At 39.2% G+C, this 22,946-nt stretch overlaps 1 protein-coding gene across 2 annotated transcripts; it reads left to right on the forward strand.

Moving 5' to 3' along the window:
• On the forward strand, positions 1-22,940 carry LOC109959582 (serine/threonine-protein phosphatase 2B catalytic subunit alpha isoform-like). 2 transcript variants are annotated; one of them, XM_020599065.1, is made up of 14 exons: positions 1-301; positions 4,528-4,728; positions 7,838-7,962; positions 8,121-8,232; positions 8,696-8,841; positions 8,946-9,085; positions 15,203-15,280; positions 15,385-15,479; positions 17,323-17,448; positions 17,557-17,634; positions 18,173-18,257; positions 18,456-18,553; positions 19,222-19,272; positions 22,130-22,940. In XM_020599065.1, the coding sequence occupies exons 1-14, from the start codon at positions 247-249 to the stop codon at positions 22,306-22,308; spliced, it is 1,569 nt and encodes a 522-aa protein (XP_020454721.1). In that variant the 5' UTR covers positions 1-246; the 3' UTR covers positions 22,309-22,940. The 2 variants fall into 2 exon arrangements, with proteins under 2 accessions (XP_020454721.1, XP_020454722.1); XM_020599066.1 differs by lacking the exon at positions 19,222-19,272.
• Positions 22,941-22,946: the final 6 nt, after the last annotated feature.

Consider the following 22,946-nt stretch of genomic DNA (forward strand, 5'->3'; position numbering starts at 1 on the left):
CTCTCTCCGTGCGTCCTCCCCCACAGTAACAGTTTAGCAGCAGCAGCAGCAGCAGGAGCTCTTACAGCATCCACCATCCATCCCTGCTTGGGAAGCAGCAGCAGTCCTATCCGGCGCAGCACCGACGCACGGCATCATCTAGGCCAAGTGATGCCACAGCATCAGTCGCATTTCGACACCAAATACTGAAAATACATCCTAAAGGAGGGAGAGAAGACACTTCAGCCTCGAAGACAGCAACTGCTCATGAAGATGTCTAACGCTGACATCGTCTTAAACGCCACCGATCGGATGGTGAAATGTAAGTTATCCTGCATTTGGTTATGGATGTGGATATTATGTAACATCTTAACTATGTGGCTCGTTGCGGTTTGGCAGAAAATGGTCTTTATATTTCCTGTCGTGCATTAATGGTGTATATGTGGCCATCAAGTTGTGTTCATGGCGATCCTGGAGCTCTGATGTTGATAAACAATCCAACAAAAAACGGACATAAAACTTTAAACAGCAGCAGCGTATATATCCTACATACAGTATATAGCCACTATATAGGCATATATTAATTCTCCTAATGAAGTGGCGTTTTAATGCTGGCTGTCATGGTTTGACTGTATCTTGGCTTGGGCTCGGGTAGGCACGAGAGGAGACCAGGAAAAACAGCTGAATGTGGTAGAAGCTGGAGCAGTGATGCAGCAGGATTTCGCAGGGAGAGGAAGAGGGCATGAAACCGACATTTAATGAGGAATATTTTCTCAGGAGTGAGTCATGTTTTAATTTGATTAGAAAAGGTCTATAAGGAATCCCAGAAGCCACCTCAGCAGACGTGCAAAAAGGCTGCTCTGTAAGAGAATTACTGAGGATACAACTTGGCTCAGTGGAGGATGATGAAGTGCTCACAGTTGTGCCGTAACTCATTTAGCTGCGCTCATCTTGATTCTGGACCAGCTCACAGTCAGCACTGTGCCTGAATCTATTCACATCTAGTGTATGATTGTAATGGCCGAGCAGCTGCAGTCAGCATTAACAGCTCTGTCCTTTAGGCTACAGAGTTGTTGAAACACAGAGTAATCTGCACTGAGAGCTGTACTCGTGTGCCAGTGGACAAATGCACTGTAAAGGTTGTTACAATTCAGTAAGATTTAGTTATTATTCTAATAGCCTGGACCGCCAGAAAAGGAACTAGATTGTTAGGAAAATAGCCAGGTCCTTCCTGAGAAATCATAACAGTCTTTTTTCTGTTTCATTTGTAGTGAAGCACTTCATTCGTGTGATGTAACAGACAACCGACTAGGGACAAAGGAATAGTTTCATGTTGCAAACTGATATTAAAGTGTAACAAATACTTTTGTGTACATAAACTGTTATTTGGGTTAGAAAGTTGAAATAATGCTCAACGAACATAGGTATGAATACTCCTTTTGTGGCTTCCATCTGCTCGTTGGTTTTTGTAGTTCACTTTATTTAAAAGCCAAAAAAAAAGTTGTAAAAAGCTGAAAAGTGAAAAATAAAATGAGATGCAAGAATATAAAGAACCAAAGTGATCAAAGTAAGGTATCAGGAGAGCTGAGATCAGTTCAGACAGACATTTCAGTTATTGTTTGTGGTGCATGAAGGAGACTACTGAGCACTGATACTACCAGCTACTCCAAGTTATTTTTATACCTGTGTATATCCAAGTTTCTCACTGGTTCTTTTTTCTCATACTAACCTGACAGAACATACAACAACTGCTGATCTGTGCATTTTGTTTTCATTGCGCTGTCATCTCTGCGCCGTGGCCATGAAGTGGAAGGTTTAGGTCATTTATTATATGAGGCCTTAAAGTAAATAAGCCTGTGAACTATCTTGCTTTATTATATTGCCTTAGAAAAACAATCTTCTTCACATTACTGACTTATTGAGTTCACAGAATCTGAATTCTGAAGAAATGCAGAATGTAAATCTGGAACAGTTTGTAAGAACAGTTCCAAGCGATATGAAAATAGTATGTACTGACACATAATCATTAAGATCAAAAGGCCAAAATATTTACTCCGGCTTTCAGCAGCATGCATGCAAATTAGTTTCAACATCACGTGTGCTGCCATTAATGATTTATTAATGGTTATGATGCAGGATTAGTTGTGTCTTGTCAGAACAGATCTGCTTTTTGCTACATGTTTAATAAACATTAGACACATACAGTGTATTATATATCATATAAAGTAGATTATAGCAGGTGGAACTATGAAGGCTGTGGCTGAAAAATAAAACAAACAAGGGTCTCATGGCATGTTAAAAGCTTGATACCTGGCTCAGGGTATGTTAATTAATGGACACTCTTGTGTTGGTCTAATCAAGCGATGCCATCTAACCAAAGGTTGCTCATTAGCAGCACAAACCTATCACATCACATATTTCATTTTTTTCAAGATGGCAGGATAGACAAGTCATACTGCAGCAGTAAGGTGCACGATTTGAACTTCGTACCGAGTCACTTTGATGCGACCTGAAAATGTGATGTGTCTATTTATGAGCATTTTCACATGCATCTACATAAGCCTCCAGTTCAAATTGCTGTTTTCTGTGGCAGCACTGGATGTACCTCAGCAGTCAGCTGCTGCTGCTGCCGTTGCCCGGCAACATACACTATTTCATAGTTAAACTCTGCTTGGGTGCTGCGCAGAAGTCGAGGTTTCATCTCACCACCCTTTATATCTGAGTGCGTCTGTATTTGCACCTACATATGTGTGTCTGCATTGTTGGAAATCATTTAGGTGTCTCAGTTGCTTTTGTTTTTTGTTTGTTGTTAGTGGACTTAATCATTTGTTGCTCCATTCTGCCTAAAAAAAGCTAAGAGTAATGTTCTTTTCACATGTGGCTCCTTTGCAGTACATTTATAGAAAATAAGAGCTTCGTGCTGGCTTGGTGCTCTGTATCACACTTACTTTTTTATTACTTAGATGTAGCATAAATTACAGCAACTACACCAGTTTCAGTTCATTTCAACACAGGTTATGTTTTCATCCCTTTCTATCTGAGAAGATATACTACATTACCTTTTGGTAATTGGCAACTTCCTTCCAGTTCTGACTGATACTTTTCAGTTGTTTTAGCTCATGGATTTATTCACTTCCTCTCAAAAAAAGAATCATTTTGTAGAGGTAAATGATCACTTCATATGAGTTGTGTCATTATGCAGTCAGGCTGCCACTGTACTGTGACATTAACTCAGTGAAAACTCGAGAAAACTCGAGCGGCACTGGTGACTGTGCTGAGTTTGTACTAGTTGGTAAAGTGTCAAAGCACACATCACCATCACAGATACACACTGCACACTGTGAAAATTTTTTAGTCCCATTAAATCCATTCGCCGGGGCTTGCCTCATTATCCTAGGAGCTGCAACTTTGAGATTTCTCTCGTCGAGCATTCATTATTAAAGAGCATGTTGATCATGTTTAAGCCTGAGCTTTGAGACTCTTCCTTTGTCTTTTCTTCATTTGGCACCGCTGAGTGGCCCTGTTTGCTATTCACTGCACAAATCTGGCAAGCATACCCTTAGACTACTGCTGAGTTCTTTTGTTATGTGCACATATGTGACTTTGTGTTTGTATCTAGCTATTCTAAAGATTTATGCAGATGGACACCATTTGACTGTATTGCATTGTATTATTTTCACAGCTCCAACACTTAGAAAGAGTTTTCTGTGTTAAGCCAGTTTGATCTGTAGATTAACTTTAGTGCATGGGCCCTGAGAGCTTAAAGTCAGAGCACAGAGATCAGCGCTTTGCTGTCGCTGAAGTAGTGATGTATGGTTGGATTTCACAGTTTCACAGGCAGTCTGTTGGGTAGGTGATAGGGTTGCAACGGTATGAGATTTTCACGGTATGACCACTGTCTCTGAAAATATCATGGTTTCATACCATGGTACGTCATGAAACCAGTATACCACTGCGACTCTAGCTACTAGGTGACTGGTGCATTTTAATGGCCACAGGATTTAGCAATCCAGGGAGAGTGCTGGATGAATAGTCAGTGCTTAGATGCTAGGTTTTATCAGTCACAGCAAGTAAGCACACATCTGTCCTGTTAGCAGTTGACAGTTGTTTGTGTCGATTCCAGTTGTAGTATTTAATTTTCTTTACAAATGTGAATTACTGAAATATAAGAATATATATGCAACACATTTAAAGCACAGTGCAAAAGTAAATGCATTGTACCTCTGACCCACTATTTTAAAAAATACAATATGAACATCTGTAAAGAATAATGGTGACATATGTATGATTCCATTTCCTGCCTTATTTGACCCTGCAGATCACTTCTCATACTTTATTGTTTATAAAGCCATGTTTATAAAGATGGTTCTTGTGCATTTATACTGTCAACAAAGACGGATGCAGCAGCAGCAGCACACTAATACCTGCAGGCAAAACATGGAGGGGGTTGTTTCAAACACGATTTCTACATGAATTCCTTGATGATGATATGTTTATATTATTCATTTCAGTGTGGTTTGCCACCATGTGTCTGTGCTCTGTCCTCAGCTGTCCCCTTCCCCCTGAGCCACCGCCTTACAATGAAGGAAGTATTTGACTGTGAAGGGAAACCTCGTGTGGATCTCCTGAAAGCCCACCTCACCAAGGAAGGCCGTGTAGAGGAAGCTGTGGCACTTCGAATCATCAATGAGGGAGCCGCTATTTTGCGTCAGGAGAAAACTATACTGGACATTGAGGCACCAGTCACAGGTATTAAATATGCTAGAGACACTTATATACAAGTGATAAATTAAAGGAAAACCAAACATAAAGAGTCTCAGTAAGGTTTTGACCATCATGTGCCCCCAGAACAGCTTCACTGCACCTTGGCATTAATTCTCCAAGTCTCTGAACACCTCTGAAGGGATGAACACTATTCTTCCAAAAGATATTTCCTGATCTGGTGTTTTGATGGTGTTGGTGGAGATGCTGTCACATCTCCCATAAGGTGTTCACCTGTGTTGAGATCTGATGACTGTGAAGGCCACACCATATGATTCATATCATTTTCATACTAATCAAACCATTCCGTGACCCCCAGTGTCCTGTGGATGGAGGCATTCCTATTTTTCCTTTAATTTGTTACATGTTCTGCTGCATTTGGAAACTGTAAAGACTTGGCATTTTGGTTAAAAGTATTCTGCCTGGTCAGCTGTAATATGGCATAGGGCTTTAATCAGAAATGGTCAGGCTCACCGCTGCTATCTACTGCTTCAGTTTGCATAAGATTTGTCTTGTGAATGTTTCATTGTGCTACAGTTTAGAAAACTGGATGATTTACTGGATGATTAACATACATCCAGTAAAAAATATAATAGAAAATTTTGAATTGCTAAAAGCCCGGAGCATTTGCACCTTAACAGATAACTTGTTTTTATCTGTCAAACCTGCAGTGTCTCAGTTATATTATAAAACATGAATTTTTGTCCTGTGTGCTCAACCACAGTTTCCCATCGTTGTCGTTGGTACAGTCCTAGACACTTTGGTATCCATGCCTGTCAAAAGAGGAGACTCTGTATAGAGTAGTCTAGAAGTAGTAGTAGTAGTCTAGAGCCCTTCTTTTCAATAAATTCTTAAAAATCCTCATAAAGCTCTTGCACTTTTGTTGAATTGTAAGACAACATTATTAAGTTTTGTTTACTTTAGCATGTCATTTCACTTCACTCAAAACTATATGCTATTAAATATATATGGATCCATATATATTCATAAGGTAATGTGCATGCCATCAGCTTTGTTGTTTTACTTGAAAGCAAATCCAGTACTTTTACAAAACAAAGGTGACAAATATATGAAATGCACAATGACTTGAGGAGAAGACTCCTCGTCTCGACCGGTGCCGAGAAACTAGAGGTTTTATGTATTAAGCATGAAATATGGATGGTGAACTGAATATTCTGTATGGGCATTTGGGGAAGTGGAGGTCTGTTGTGTAGCTTTGTGAGCTTCAGTTGTGTTTGATTGCCCCTGCAGCTGTGTATACTGTATTCATATATTATGAAGCATTTGCACATCTTTAATTGTATGGTTGTGTACTATGAGTGTTTATGTGTGTGCCTGTATGTATGTGCACATGTGTGTTTGATTGCTTTAGTCACACAAGCAGTCTCCCACTCACATTGCTCTAAGCTTTGAGTGGGCGAAGGCCACTGTGGAGCTGGTAGAGGAGACAGGAAAGAGAGAGGAGATGGAGGATGAGTAGGAGAGAAGGCAACAGAGAAAGATGATAATGAAAAATTGAAGGAAATGAGATGTAGGTTTGCACGCCAGAGCCATAGTGTTCACTACGAGAAAGTATGTACCTTCCCTTGAGCTTGAGCTTTTCCTGCTTCTGAGGTGAGAATTTCTCAATTCTCTTTATAGGACAGAAGCCTTTAAGCCAAGGATGACCTAAGAAATGTATGCCTGTTAGGGTGCGCTCGAACACAGAGTGAGCGAGCAGATAAAAAGCGGACCCAGGTAGCTGGCTTCGGTGCAAGCAGTGAGGTTTATTTACAGTGAAGGTAGTGACATATATACAGGAGGAGTAATGAGGTAGATGACCGGGTGTCGATCAGCAGCAGCAGAAAAACAGTCAGTGGTATGGTGGATGATGATGTACCGGGCTGCGGACGCAGAGGTCACTCCTGGGCTGGTCAAGGTGGAGGTGATGATGGCTGTAGACAGAAGAGCAGGGATAAACTGGGTAAGGGGGACTGTGCATCGACCTGGGAGGTGGTGGCTGGTGGTGTAGATTAAATCCAGGGGGGCCCAGAGGAGAGGTCCGAAGAGGAAGAAGACACTAGAGACGGCAGGGCAGGATAACGACTAGGGTGCTAACAAGGACTAGAGAGAAGAAAGACAATCTTAGCATAAACTTGATAAAACAACATAACAACCACTGGCCTGAAGACAGAGAAAGAACTGGCAGGGGAGTGACTGGTGAACAGTGTATAAGTATGGAGGAGACTAATGAGGTGCAGCTGGTGAGTAATCAGGGAAGCGGGGCAGGTGTGTTGAATAGTGTAATCAGTGCAAGGGCTAGGCTAGTGTGAGGAAGAAGAAGAGAGGAAGGTGGAGCTGGGCAAACCTGACAATGCCACTATTTTCTCAACTCCGAGCATTCCAAGTACTTTCAGTATTATTTTGGACTATTAATACAAGTCTGTAAATGTAGATTAAGTCTTGCTGCATTTACAGACACACAGGCCTCCTCTGCTGCTCTGTTGAATGTTTTAGTCCATCTTGTTTCTACTTGAAACAACTTTTAGACATTTAAGAAAGGTCAGTGGCTTAGCAGTTAATAGAATAAGAAGCACTTTATTGTGACAGTGTTAATAAATGGCTGTGCTGTGTTCTCCATTGAGTTGTGTGTGTTGAGGGAGCCTCAGCTGACAAATAGCTGTGACATGTTTACATTAGCATACTAGCATCAAACTAGCATACTCTGTTTTTCTGTACATTGCAATAGTTCTCTATGACTGTTTATGGTTACATAACACCTGTATGTCATCATACATTATTAACGAGAGCCAGTAGTAAATATAGTGTTTTGACTTCTTATGATCTTACCCTCTTAAAAATACATGTACATAACACATAAACTCAAGCATCATGACTGCATGAACACAATCCTCTCAACCGCATATCAACCTGTAGTTATTGTTTCATTGAATGCACTGTGCCAGAATGACCAACACAGACCTGTGCTGACCAGGACGAGAGTGTTTATTTTTTTCACATCACACATGTAAAAAAGATGGATGTGCACAAAGATGCATACAAAGATATTCAATGAGATCCTGTGATTCGGTAATGTTTGCTGTCCTTTGGTTTCCAGTCTGTGGGGACATCCACGGACAATTCTTTGACCTTATGAAACTGTTTGAGGTGGGAGGATCACCAGCCACAACACGGTATCTGTTCCTTGGGGACTATGTTGATCGCGGCTACTTCAGTATTGAGGTAAAACCATCAGAATATCATTAAGCATGTCATATAAGAAACAAGCTGCAGAAAGCCTCATATAGTTACACTAGGGTCATATGGTCATCAACATAAATTATAGCTATCTTTGCATCTTTTTGCATGAAATAATACTTTGATTATGTTTGTTTTGACAGTGTGTTTTATACCTTTGGTCGCTGAAAATCCTCTATCCAAAGACTCTATTTTTACTTCGTGGAAATCATGAATGTAGACATTTGACAGAATATTTCACCTTCAAACAAGAATGTGAGTACTTATCAGTGTTTATCATGTTGATTTTTCCTTTGTTTTGCTATTGTCATGTGTAGCCTGAAATATTTTTGGTTCAGATTAAAAGTAATGCACCTGTGCATTGGGACTGTCAAGTTAATTCTATGTGACAACACAAAAAAGGAAGATGGAATTACCAAATCTGTCAACAACTGAAACTTTAGAGTTGATATCAAAACATGATTTTTTTTATATTGGCAGATTACCCCTTTACATATGTCCTCAAAAAGCCTCATCTCATTTAGACGAGCCAATATTACTATATACGTACTTGTTTTATAATGTTTGTTGTCAATATTCAAGGTGACTCGCAAGAACAAACCAACATATATCATATTCACAGTGTAGCCTAATTGTCCAGAAACCCTGTTTTTTTAATTGATATTGTGTCACAACTGAGAACACTGATGTATCTGATTACATTTCTGTCTCCTGTCAGGTAAAATCAAGTACTCAGAGCAGGTGTATGACTCATGCATGGATGCATTTGACTGCCTTCCTCTGGCTGCACTCATGAACCAACAGTTTCTGTGTGTTCATGGTGGACTGTCACCTGAAATACACACCTTAGATGACATTAAAAAGGTAAGAAACTACTGCCTCAGCGCTACCAGCTCTTATTTCACTTTGTTTGGTGTATGAGGTTTTTATATAACCTACATTTCAACCTACATCTTCTTTATGTTAAGTTGGATCGGTTCAAGGAGCCGCCGGCATTTGGGCCTATGTGTGACCTGCTGTGGTCTGATCCTCTGGAAGACTTCGGCAATGAGAAATCCCAGGAATACTTCGGCCACAACACAGTGCGAGGCTGCTCCTATTTCTACAGGTGAGTTGTTGTTTCTTCTGGACCTTTTGGATTATGGTCACTGGAACACCGTTGTTGTTTTTAATTCCAAAGTTACCAAAAGACACAGTACAGTGTTGCTTGCATGCATGCATTTGTATGCCACCTTGCCTTGTGAGCAATCACCTACACCAAGTGCATACCGATTAGTCATTCTGATTACATTAGATTGACCTCTGGGGCTCAGTGCTGGTCTCTGAATACACCTTTGTTTTAAAAGAATGAAAGACTGCAACTCGCATTATGAACCCTTCAACAATAAATCCTGGGTCATATATCCAGTTTAAGCTAAAAAAGAAAAAAAAAAGGTTTATCAGCCACTAGTCAATAACAGCTGCTTCTTTGTCACACCTTTCATTAGACACTCGATTAAAAAGAGTGAATTCAATAATAAGATTCTACATTATTAATAGATAGATATCAAATATTTATTGCTACCTGAGCAAACCAAAAAGAACAAAACAAACAACAGGTGCACACTTACACCACATGACATGGGAATGACTTGGGAAGGAGCCATTTTCACATATGAACTCTGGACTGTGTTCATGGAATCAGGCCCAGACTGTCCAGAGTTGCCCTTTCACACATGCAGCACACAACAGTGTCAGACATGTTCTCACCTAATGGAAATACTCTGGTTATGCCACTCCTTAAATTTCTCTAATGATTCTGGCACCAGAGCTTAACAACAGAATTTCCTGAACCACGTCATGTCTCCAGTTAGATATTTTTGTTGTTGTTTTCATTGCAAACTACCATTTTACATCACCACTGGGTGTCTGTATTCTGACAGTTTCGGGTTGGTCACATGATAGAACCTCATCAACACATCCACTAGCTCCGTGTGAATACTCCGGACTATATGCTGCTGTTTTCTCACATGGGCTCACCCTATCTCACTCGGACATCACACAAACTTAAAAGTCCAGCTCAACTGACTCCAACATTTGCACTGACGCATACAGCTCCCCTGGGTAATAATGTCTAGATAATTTGAGGGCTCCAGTGCATGTCTGAAAGGGGCTTATGATTAAGGAGACTGCATGGCTTCATGAATGAATATATAAACATTTCCTTAAAGACTTAGACAGTGCTTGTATGCCTTGGGGTTAACAACTGCTTCTCGTACTCAAGGAACAAATCGTTACAGATTGAGGATTTGCCCAGCAAACCTGTAGTCAAATAAAAATAGAGGCAGAAAAAGAATGGAATAAAATATACAAAATAAAAATGAAGCAAATTGTGGAGTGGGTTTGTTACACAACTATTCAACCTCCATGACAGTGCATGTAAAAGAAGGAGGAGTGAACACTGTCCTAATGTTGTTGTGAGAAGGAGCTGTGGGAGTAGGTGGTGGTGAGGAGAAGAGATTAGGTGGCAGTTGTGGTGAGAGTTTTCTTAATGAAGGTTTAGAACAGTACAGACCCCCGCGTGGGAGCTGTAGTTCTGCTGAAATCACAAAATATAAAGTCAGGAAGATTTATTCCTCCTCTGAAGAGGAAATGACATTCTGGGCAGTGTGTGTACTGTGTAGGACAACTGCAGCTCAGATTCACATCTTAACCCGACTGAAAGTCTCATTTTGGTGCATTTGCATGTACAGTACACGAAGAAGCTACGATGTTATCATTTGCTCCAAATATCAGATGATGTAGTTCCACTGAATGGCTGAGTAGAGCTGTTTCAGGTTCACAGGTTTTTTTTACATACTGTGGATCACAAAACCTATCATCCTGACAGTTTTGAACATTTTAGCTGGTTAACTTTTGCTGTTCATGCTGCTATCATTACTGCTGATCTTTTCCCAAAGCCTGGTGGGTTTTAAAATTTTTGAATGTATTTTTGTTTTTATGTATTTTTGTGCTTTAAGGTAATTGAATTTGAATTTCACCCAGGATCAATAAAATATCTATCGATCTATCTATCTACCTACCTAACTGATTTGTTTTAATTACAGAAATCAACATACAAGGACAGACAGCTTGAAACACAGTGGAAAACTTGCTAATTTTACTTTTAATATTTTACAGTATTTTTTCCTGTTATTTGTGAAACAAATGCCACCTCAAGCAAAGAACATTTGGAAGCCCTTCTTTTTATTGAGCTTAGGGCCTTTTCTTTGTAATAAATGGAACGAATGTTCATTGTGAAGCAAAAGTTCATTTTATTACCTCTCAGAGATGAACTAAAACCAGTGATTTCCTGAGGTCTTATAGCATATTATTCTTTGGAAAATAGTCAGCAGTGCTTAAAAATATTGTGTTCAAAACAAGCGACCTTGCACCTGACATATGGCTGACACTGATGATGCATTGGTAGAGTTTATCTTGGAGAGTAAATGATTAAAAATGAAGCAGGCGAAGGGTCTTAAAACCTTTTGACTACTGTTAAATAGTCACTGATAAGAAAGTGAGAGAGGGGCGTTGTAAGCATTATTCTGTACAGGTGTGGAGGATGCTTCTATAATAGTCATCTATCTCCCCTTGGCTTTGTAATGACTTCACTCCCAAATGTACCTCTCTGTCATTATGACTCTTGCCAGCTATACAGTATGCAGCACAGAGAACCACATTCTCCTGGGGAGCTTTGCGAAATGCAAGAAAATCTCTGTCCAGAATAGAAGTATAGCAGGTTGGGACAAAGTTGGTGCATTCAAATTAAATCAAAAATAGTGCTATTATGTGTTATTTGACTTTCAGCTATTGACAATTAATGTTTTGCACACACTGATGCAATTAGCAGCTTTATTTGACTGCCTAAGCATGTTTCATAACATTAATACACAAAATTTTTTAAAATAATTTTTTATTTGCGAGAATGCTTGAAATATATATTATATTATTTAACACCATAGGGGCCTAAATGAATGCACACTGGAAAAGTGGTTCTCTCTTTTGGTTAAATAATGACGTTACTGCCCATAAAATAATCCAGAAGCTTTTATACCTCACACAGTATTTCTTGATTATATTCATTTTGAAATGTTGTAATGCTGTAAGGTAAGGTTTGCATGAAGCCTACCTGCACTACATGTCAAGTTATGTTACATTTTGTTCTCCATCTGACAAAGTCTATCTTCTTGAGCAATGATTGTAATTAGAAAATTGATTAGGTGATAGGAATGTGGTTATAAATGGTTTTTATACTGGGGGAAGTTCCTGTTCTGACCCGAAGCCTGACAGATGGATTTTCTTAGGGGAAAGAAAAAAACCTTGCAGTTTCACACTCACGGCACAGCACTTCCATCTCTCTCTGTCTCTTTTCGCTCATACTCATTTGTCAGATTTCTCACTCTCTCTCACTTACAGGCTCACCGACACACAATTGTGTGTTTTCACAAAGGGGAAGAGAAGGAATGTGAGCTGCAGGCAAGCGATGTGTGTGTACTGTGTTCCCTCACAGTAATCAATAGATAGCGTTGGAGTGGACAAAAAATATATTAGCACATAGGGTGTGATGGGATCTTTCTTTTTATGTTGGTACATGACATTTGTGCCAATACCTTGCACAAGATTGTGAGACAAAAAAATACTTTTGCATCTATGACAAATATAATCTTTAGTAAGTGTGATGCAAAAATTGCATTTCTAAATTTCGAAGTTAGAAATGCAGTGCAGATGTGTTTTAATAGAAACCGTTACATAACAGTTTTTGCAACCTGCATTTTGTATTAAGATGCACTGTCAGGTATAGTAGAAATCGCTACAGCATATTCATGTGATGCATAAAAGCTATTTCTGTTATTTAGGCTATATATTGGCCATAAAAAGAATGTTAGCCATGACCTAGATATACAGTATGAGGGTGGCACAGTTTTATCAGGTGCTCAAGGCACAGCAGTTTCCTTGTTTCTGTTCTGGTACAAACCTTTGAGCAATTAAATATTTTAAAGACTGAAAACTTGATGAGTCCATGGACGGCAGTGACTGTAAGGAAGGGCTGAGAGAGAGGACTGCTGCTGGGAAACATACACTGTATGTTAAGGTAGCAAGTGATTACACATTTTGGAAACATATTAGAAACAATGCATTTCTCAAATTTGCGTCTTTTGTCTTGTTTATCACTGTAAAGGGAATATTGCGGCTTTTAGACTGTCAGTCAGACAAAACAGCAGATGTCACCTTGGACTCTGGGAAACTGTAATGGTCATTTTCATTTTTGTCCAAACTTCGTAAATCAGTAAATGAGTAAATCAGAAAAGTAATTGGCAGATCACTTTGATAACAAAAACAATCATTAGTTGCATTTCTAGCAGGAATATTCCAACCTGATTATATCAAAGATAAATAAAGAGTTTATTTCTTCTCAGACATATGTTTGGAATACAGCAGTGAAAGGAAATAAAGGAATCACAAATGTCTTTTCAAACCCCAGTACCCAGGGAAGTAACAGACAGAGGTGGTTCTGTATTGAGTACATTAATCGTTGCATTTTGAAAGAGCTAATCAAACTGTAAGCTATAGTTTGTTTGTTTTTTTACTAACCCAGGAGACATAGTTTGAAAGGATGATACAGTTTCTGAATGATGTAACACATCCTTCCAGGCATTATATAACAACTGTGTTGAGAGCTGTTAAATGGTAGGCTACATTCACACTGCAGCTGGAAGTGGCCCAGTTCTGATTATTTGTCCCTCCTGTGCAACACAAGTCTGATGTTTTCTGTGCACTTTTAATACCCCTTTGGATGCAAATTAGGATCCTAAATAAGCATCATGTCTGATACATGGGCATGTCTGCATTTTCATATATCATGTGGTTTTCATCATCTTCCTCTTTGAGACAACTGCTTATTCATCTGGCCAGAAAAACAGAGGACAACTTCAGCATGCAGCCAGTGGAGAGATAACAATATCACCATTTTAATGAGTCTTTGGGAAATGATTCAGTTATATGCAGCAGTGCAGAGCTAGTATTACAATTAAACAAGTGTTTGGTAATATTAGTGGATCTAATGGAATGTCAGATGCTGTTCATTTGCACATACATCTTTTTTAAGATGAGGGCCATCCAAACTGATATTCATTTGAAAATGCTTTTTGCTCCTTGTCTTTATCTATGCAGTCAATAATACACAATTAAATGTGCCAAAGAAGGGGATGGCAGTCATATGGAATCTCAGTATACGAGTTCAATGATGTTTATGCATTATTTGGCCCCAAAGAGGGTGGTGTCAGGCCATGCTGACTTATACTGTATCTTCAGAACCCCACAATAAGCAACACCATTTTCCAGACCTAACCTACCCTTAACACAAAGCATCCCTGAACCCTGTCCTCACCCAAGCAAAGAGCAGATATGTGGCTTGACACACAGCATCAGCATTGAATTTGTTTAGGATAAGGTTTGTTTCACTCTCTCTGTGCAAAAGAACACAACCTCTGGCAGCTGTAACCTTATAACCTTATACATAGGTGGCAGGCGGAGCTAATTTATGGATCGTATTTTGAAAACAGAGGGTAGAGAAGCTGCAATACAAAAGAAGGGATAGAGGGGGGGAGTATAACAGAGAGACACCATGTCCTATCTCATTTTCACTTGATTTATCAGACAATGTGTAAACTTTTAGTTAATGCACCTTTAAGCAAGCTTGCAAATAAGTGGGTTGAGCAGAGACAGTTCAAAGAGACTTATTTATTGCAAAGTTCTGTATTGGATATGCAGCAGCTATTTTATGCCATGTGTGAGAGTGGTGTACTCAGTTGCTCAGAAGCCTGAGCTTGCTTGCAGGCTTCACTCCCTTTCAGGCACATTTCCTGTCAGGACAGGAAGCTCCCACTGCCTTTTTACTGGGTTCATTTTTTTTTTTTTTTACTATAACATCTAGCTGTTGGTGTTTCACACCCTTGCATCAGCCTCACCAAGGCTTTCATGATGAGTGATAAATATTGGTTCTTTCATTATTTTAGTAAGTGAAATGTTATGAGATTAGTAATCTGCAGCTAAAAATGTAGTTCTGTTGTTTAGATTGAAAGAAACGTTTTTAAAACCTGTGAAAAGATTGTGTTTAAATTACTTGAGTTGTACTTTATCTTTCATCACATTAAAAGCATTTTCAGTGTTGTTTCTAAAACTGATTTCATTTACTCTTTTCCAGTTATCCAGCTGTGTGTGAGTTCCTACAGAGCAATAACCTATTATCAATTATTCGAGCACATGAAGCACAAGATGCTGGGTATGTTCCTGCAAAACAAAAAATAGACATTAAAAGAGATATTTATTTCCATATATAAGAACAAACTGCTTTTTTGTCTTTACCTCCATCTGTGTACCTTCAAGCTACCGGATGTACCGTAAAAGTCAGACCACTGGATTCCCATCTCTCATTACCATCTTCTCAGCACCAAACTACCTGGATGTTTACAACAACAAAGGTCAGAAAATCTCTTCAGTTTATACCAATCTTTGTTTCAGTTTGCATATTTATTTGCAGTTCCCATATATCATACATTTCTATAAATAAATTCCTATGTAAAGCAGGCAGGCAGGGTTTTTCGAATTTAATTTACTTTTTGTTTATTATGTCATTGGAGCCTGGTATTGTGACAAACAGGAGAATACCTGCACCTCTACTCTTTTAGTTAACTGGGTTAGTTAAATGTTACAAACAAAAATATCTAGTTTAAAAAAGAGCCCAATATACAACTTAGTGATGGACAATCCCACACAAAATATCTTTTGAGGCTACAGTATTATAGCCTTTTAGCGTAAGGTGTTAAATGGTCTAACTCACCCCTACCTCGCTGAACGTTTAAATCCCCGTAGGTGTTCTAGGGCCCTCAAATCAGCTGATCAGCACTTCTTGGAAGTACTGAAGACAATGTACAAAAGACGGGGGGACCAGGTCTTTGCTGTTGCTGCCCTGAAGTTATGGAACACTTTACCTCTTGAGCTACGCTTGATTTCAGATTTTGCTTCCTTTAAAAATAAATTAAAAACTTATCTATTTAAATTGGCTGTTAACTCCCAGTAGAGTTTTTTTGACTTGGTATTTTGACTTTTTAACTTTCTGCCTCATGTGATTTTATTGTTGATTGCTTATACTAGTTTATTGGTTTTATTTTATTGTTTTGTTTTTATCTTATTGTCTGTGAAGCACTTTGGTCAATCTGTCGGTTGTTGCAAAGTGCTATACAAATACATATTGACTTAATTTGATTTGATTTTGCATCTGACAAAATGACTACCATGGGCTCCTTTCACTTTTGTATGAAAATTGTTTTAACAGTCCAGATTGGAGTTGTATGAGTTAGTGTAGCTGCATTTAACCTGTGAGCAGGCATAAGAATGCATGAGGGAGCCCCGTTTGTTTGCTTTCTCAGATCTGTGTCTTGGTTGCCATGGGCTATGAGAGATAAGGGAGCGTGGGATGGACTGTCGGCACTGCTGACTATCTCCATGTGGCTTTGTCCCTCCTGATGTAACAGTGTCAGCTATCCCTGGCCTCAGCTGGGCCATCTAGTGGTTGAATGCCTCAGTTTCTGCTTTATTTCTGTTCTTGTAGTAAAAAAAAAACCCCAGTAACATCACCAAAGATGAAGATTTCTGAATCATGTACAAAACATTGTTGTGCATATGGCTGTGACAGTATTCACTGAAAGGATCCTGCACAGTGCACACTATAAAGCAAAATGGTGGTTTGTGTATCACAGAGGCCAATCTACTACTGCTCTGGATGTATTTATTTATTATATAAGTATAGATGTGTGTTTTACTTTGTTCCTTGAGCAAACATCATAAAAACACAGATTATACAGTATTCAACATGTTTTACCAGACTACTAATTAAAATGTACCTGCTTTGGAGATTTAGTGTGTGAATGTAGCTGCAACATCCATTTACTTCAGTTTTATTGGCAATAAAGTCCACAAATAAATTTGAATAAAGAAAAAATACTCCAAACCAAGCAGACCACAACATTAATGCTTATTTGAGCAAACAGTGAATATTTGCTTGAATTATAAACAGTTTTGACTAGCTGTAGTTAAGGTATGTTAGGGTTGTTCTCGTTTAGTCATTCTACCACAAGTGCTTCAGTTGTTCTGCCTTAGTAAACCCAGGATTTGTCTGTGAATATTTGTGCCAGTATGCCAGTAAAGGACCGATGCATTGTGACCCATGATGCACACTGACAAAATGTTTACATCACCAGTCTATAACCTCATGCATGATTTGAAATTTTTGACTTTCCTGTCTCTCTTCTGTTTCCCCAACAGCTGCTGTACTGAAATACGAAAATAATGTCATGAACATCCGACAGTTCAACTGCTCACCTCATCCCTACTGGCTGCCCAACTTCATGGATGTCTTCACCTGGTCTCTGCCATTTGTTGGAGAGAAAGGTAACAAATTCTTCTGACATCTGTCAGGTGTTTTGTAATACAACATGCTAGTCCCTTTGGCTTATTGCTTATTGACTTTACTGCTTTCCTTCACTGTTTTTTTCCCAGTCACAGAAATGCTGGTGAATGTGCTGAGCATCTGCTCTGATGATGAACTCATGAATGATGAAGATGAGATATTTGATGGTAAGAAGTCTGGCAAATAACAGCTGTTTATGCAGAAACTATTCACACTAAGGAAGGACTCATTTCTTTGAAGCTTTAGGTTCTTTCTCTCACTGACAGGCATGGTAGGAAATCAGGCATTCAGCTATACACTTTCTCACATGCTTTTAGGCTTTGCCTTTAAATACTGGATTAAATTTAGTGCTGTGACCATACATGCAGTAAATTGTCACTTGATCTTGATGTGTTCATTACATAAACTAAAACAAAAAGCTTATACAGTAGTTGATGAGTACAAAACATACTAAGGCCGTGTTTTTTGCATCGGAGAGAACAATAACACAGCTTATGATTCACTGCATAGGACTACGATGATCTACAATATAGTGTCACATGGGCATATAATTAATATATTACAGTGGCTTGTAACACTATATATCAGTATCCTATGCATAATGAAACAGTTTTTTCATGCACTATACAGGCTAACAATGAAAGCATACTGTGTATTGTATCAGAGAAGCCTACAATGACAGTATGCATATATATTTCTTTGCAGCCAATGCAGCTGCAGCACGCAAGGAGGTGATCAGAAACAAGATCCGTGCTATTGGGAAAATGGCCAAAATGTTCCAAGTTCTCAGGTAGAGTTTATGTTTGTGTGTTTAAAGTATGAGTATATAAGATTTTTAACTGTGCTAGGTGTACATTCGGTACATGTGTGTGTAGTGGGTGGGTTTCATATGAGCACACACTGTTGTCAAAGTGGGGGCGTGAAGTTTTTTTTCTAGTTTGAGAGCAAGGTTTTTCAACCTATTTGCCCATCTCTGTGTTTCTTGCAGAGAGGAAAGTGAAAATGTGTTGACGCTTAAGGGCCTGACGCCCACTGGCATGCTGCCGAGTGGGGTTCTGTCTGGAGGGAGACAGACACTGCAGAGCGGTGAGTACAAGGCCTAACATAAGCATTTTCTCTGTCATTTAACTCCATCTCTTTTCTTATCTCATCCCTGCCATTGGTGTTACCTCTTTTTCTTATCAAGTTGCTATAGCTAACGGCTTGCCTATACACATTCAGCAGACACAGAACAACATGGGAATTCCATCAATGTCCTATTTCTTACTTCCTCAGGTTTCTTATTTGCTCACCATTCAGTTATTCATTGGTCTGCCAAATCTAACATTTAAAAAATGAGAAAAATATCTGTCTCTCTTTTTCTTGCTGGATGATTTTCCTCACCAGATGCTCCTTGACCTCAGCACTTCATTAAAACTGCAATTCCTGTATTTTACACTAATTTCACAATTTCTGAAACTGTGACATTAACTAGAACAATTCATTTCTGTTCTTGAACTTAAAATCTATTACAGACTCAACTATTATTTGGTCTGTCTAAATGTATTTGTCTCTCTGTGATTTTGCATTTGCTGTTTTTCATATGAATTTTCTAAACCGACACTGTTCCTCTCAGTATGAATGCATGGTGCTCTTCTGAGTTTGGCTGCATAGCCACTCACCTGGCCTCACATGAGCTGCTGTTTTTGCTGGGGCTGCCTTTTACATCTGCATGGCTTTATCAAGAGTAACTTGCTCCCCTCCCCCCCCCTCAGCCACCATTGAAGCCATTGAAGCCGTTGAGACGCATGATGAGGACATAGAAGGTAAACCTGTGCACCCCCTTCCAATCCTCTCAGGGTTTCCTGCAACAGAGGTCACCTGCCACTTGCACTGTCATGCACACAACAGCTCACATCACAACTCCATCAAGGAACATTTCAAAGAATAAATCTGATGTTGGTATAGTTATTTAAAACACAAATCCAACTAGCTGTTACAATTATAAATGTGAAAGAATCTGTTTAAATGCTAAAAATATTTTATGAAAAGCCACAAGGTGAAATTAGATAGATATTTGTAATGTAGGCCACCTTATGCACAGTAAGGATTTTTAATGAATTGTTTACTGGGTGCCCATTTGGTTGAGGCACTGAAGGAGAAGGGAAATGAGAAGATAAACTGTTGCACATTTAATGCACCAACAGTAACTGTAACAGACATTTGGAACTGGTCATTACAAACTGGGAGGAAAAAGAATAGCATTTGAAGAAAAAGAATAGCATTTGAAAACATTAATTAACCCGCTGCAAAGTCAAGTGCTGCTAATAGATGCATGACTGACATACATCATTGTTTTGGGTTTGCTTGTAATGGCTTTCATCTGGTTCTAAAAAAAGTGTTGCATGCACTAGAACAAGAAACAGACCAGAGCATTAATGAGAAATATGCATCCCAAAGCCTCAGTTCCTCATGATCTGTCTGAGGCAATCGTTGCTCACTGACCAAAAAGCTGAGACCACAATTTACACCACCATCATAAGTGTATAGTGGCAAGAAAAAGTCAGTGAACCCTTTGGTATTATTTGCATTTTTGTATAAAAATGTCTTAAAATATGGTCTTTGTTTAAGTTAAAACTATGTAAAAGCAGAATCTGTATGATACAAATCATTGATTTTTGTTGTCCAAATTGAAAACATCATTCAAAAATCTACAGTGTATTTGTAGTTGGAAAATGTGAACCCCTAGAGTAATGACATCAACAAAACTTCACTGGAATCAGAACCTGGAGTCCAGTCAATGAAACCAGGCAGGAAGTGTGCATTAAAGCTGCTCTGACTTATAAAAAACACTCAAACATTTTGAGTTTTCACAAGAAGGATCAGCTGATGTGAACTGAGCCTCCCATTTGCTCAGACCTCAGAAGAGTGCAATGATGAATTGCTGATTTGCAAAAGTCAAAGATTTTATGCATTCATCTGTCCACTGTTAGACAAATTGGAGACAATCTAGTACTGGATTTACCCTTCCTAAAAGTGGGTGCCCAGCTAAGATAACTCCAAGGCACAACACAGAATGTGCTAAGAGGTAAAATAGAGGTCCAGAGTAACATTTGAGTGCTTAAAGGAATCGTTGGAGCTGGTTAACAGCTCTGTTCAATAGACTACTACTACTACTTTCAGCTGTTCCCATTAGGGGTCGCCACAGTGAATCATCAGAGCTGGTTAACAGCTCTGTTCAATAAACTACTACTACTACTTTCAGCTGTTCCCATTAGGGGTTGCCACAGTGAATCATCTTTTGGCATGTATACATTTGGCATGCGTTTTACACCAAATGCCCTTCCTGATGCAACCCAAATTGGGATATCTGTTCAATAGACTACAGTATGAAAATAATAGAGCATGGTGTCCCTGGCAAAGCACCATGGAAGAAGCTGTACTTTCCAGAGAAAAACATCACTGCACACCTGAGGTTTGCCAAATAGCACCTGGGCATCACACAGCACTACTGGGAAAATGTTTTGTGGGCTGGGGAAGCTAAGGTGGAATTGTTGGAGAAGAACAGGCAGCACTGCATACCAATAAGAAAAGATCATTCTGTGTCTGCTTTACTGCCTCTGGGCCTGAAGAATTTGCCATCGTTAAAGGGAAAATGAATTCCCAATTTTATCAAAGTATCTTACACAATAATGTCAGAGTGGCTGTAGAGGTTGGGTGATGCAGCAGGACAATGACCATAACCACAGAAGTACATCTAATATAGAATGACTTCAGACTAAGAAAATCCACCTTTTGAGGCATTTCAGTCAGACTTTAATCCAACAGAGATGCTGCAGAATGATCTCAAGAGAGCTGCTGCTCACACCTGACATCCTAACATTATGTCTGAGCTGGTGCAGTTCTGTGAGGACGTATGGTCCAAAATTCCTTCTAAGATTGTGCAAGTCTGATCTGCAACTGTCAAAAGTGCTCATTTGAGGTAAGTGCTGACAAAGGAGGTTTGACCAGTTATTAAATCCAAGGGTTCACTTACTTTTTTGTTATTAGCTTAGTTTGTTTATGGTTGTTTTTATTATTAATGCAGGAAACCCAAGTAATTCTCAAGGGTTCACATCCTTTCTTGCCACTGGGTACTGTATTTTTTGTATGTACTATATAACTTCTTTGAAATAAATAGCAGAATGAAATTGCTTAGACGTGTGCGACATGTTTTTTCACAATAAGGGTTGAAGTCCCTGCTGGATTTTTGCTACGGTGTATGTTTTAATAAATTAGACAGGAATGTACAGTTCCCTCCTTCCAAAATGTTTGCAACAGAGACCCATCATCTGTCAATTTGCGTGCGTACTTCACAAATGTTAGTTGAGGGACAGGTGTCACAAAGAATCTTAATAAATTTAAGCAGCTTCTACTTTGCCATTTCACTAATTCCAACCTCAGAGATAACTCAGTAGCATGTGACCCTATGCATTAAAACACATTTTAAAGTGTCATTATTGAAACAGGGCTAGCTTAAATAGGCTGAGCCACCTGCACTTGTCTTTATTGGTTATGATGCCCAGGGAATCCTAACAATGTTTAACATTTGGGAAGAAACATATAAGATGACATGAGAATGTTATAAGATTGTACTATTACATGGCAAACCCTGTCCCTTTATATAATGCTTTCTCTTTTCAGCTATCCGTGGGTTCTCCCCCCAGCACAAGATCACCAGCTTTGAGGAAGCTAAGGGTCTAGACCGCATCAACGAGCGCATGCCACCTCGCAAGGACGGGGTGAACCATGTGGGTCACTCCATGGGAAAGATGAATATGTCAGAGGCAAACGGCACGGATGACAACAGCAACATCCAATGATGTGCTGTCTGAGCCCCAGAATGGCGCTGCTGTTGCTCTGTGCAGTGAGACATTGCCAAATCAGGAACTCAGGCCTCAGAACATAGAAATCAAACAGGCCTACAGACAGAACATGAAATCTGCAGCAAATCTAAAATGGGCGAAAAGGTCATTTTTTTCATAACGGTGTCATTGCACAGCTGGGGGAGGGGGGAGTTGGGGTTGACAGCTGAAGGATAAGGAGAGGGCAGCAGGCTGCAGCTTGACTGGAGAAACGTGGTTGAAAGTTGTCTCCGCCTGTTGTTTCTTTTCTCAGTTCCATCACAGATGGAATTGTTGGGGGTTGTGTTTATCTTAGCAGATGTCGGCTCCGTCATTACAGGGCCTCACAGATGACATAAATTCCAGTATCCATGCCACACAAATCATTTAGTGTTTTATAAAGTGTTTATTATGAATCACTCACAAATTCACTTCTTGAGGAAAATACTCTTGTTTACCTACATGTTTTGCTAGTATTAATAAGTCAAACCACTTTTTTGAGAAAGAAAGCAAAAAAAAAAAGAAAATGATAAGCCAAGAGTGTACCTCTTAAAACTTGCAGTGCAATCTTACCAGTGGACTTGAATTTATTGTTTTACTGTGTAGTAAGATGGTGT

The sequence above is a fragment of the Monopterus albus genome, unplaced genomic scaffold (genome assembly GCF_001952655.1).
Source record: "Monopterus albus unplaced genomic scaffold, M_albus_1.0 scaffold39.1, whole genome shotgun sequence".
In the NCBI taxonomy this organism is placed as follows: Eukaryota; Metazoa; Chordata; class Actinopteri; order Synbranchiformes; family Synbranchidae; genus Monopterus; species Monopterus albus.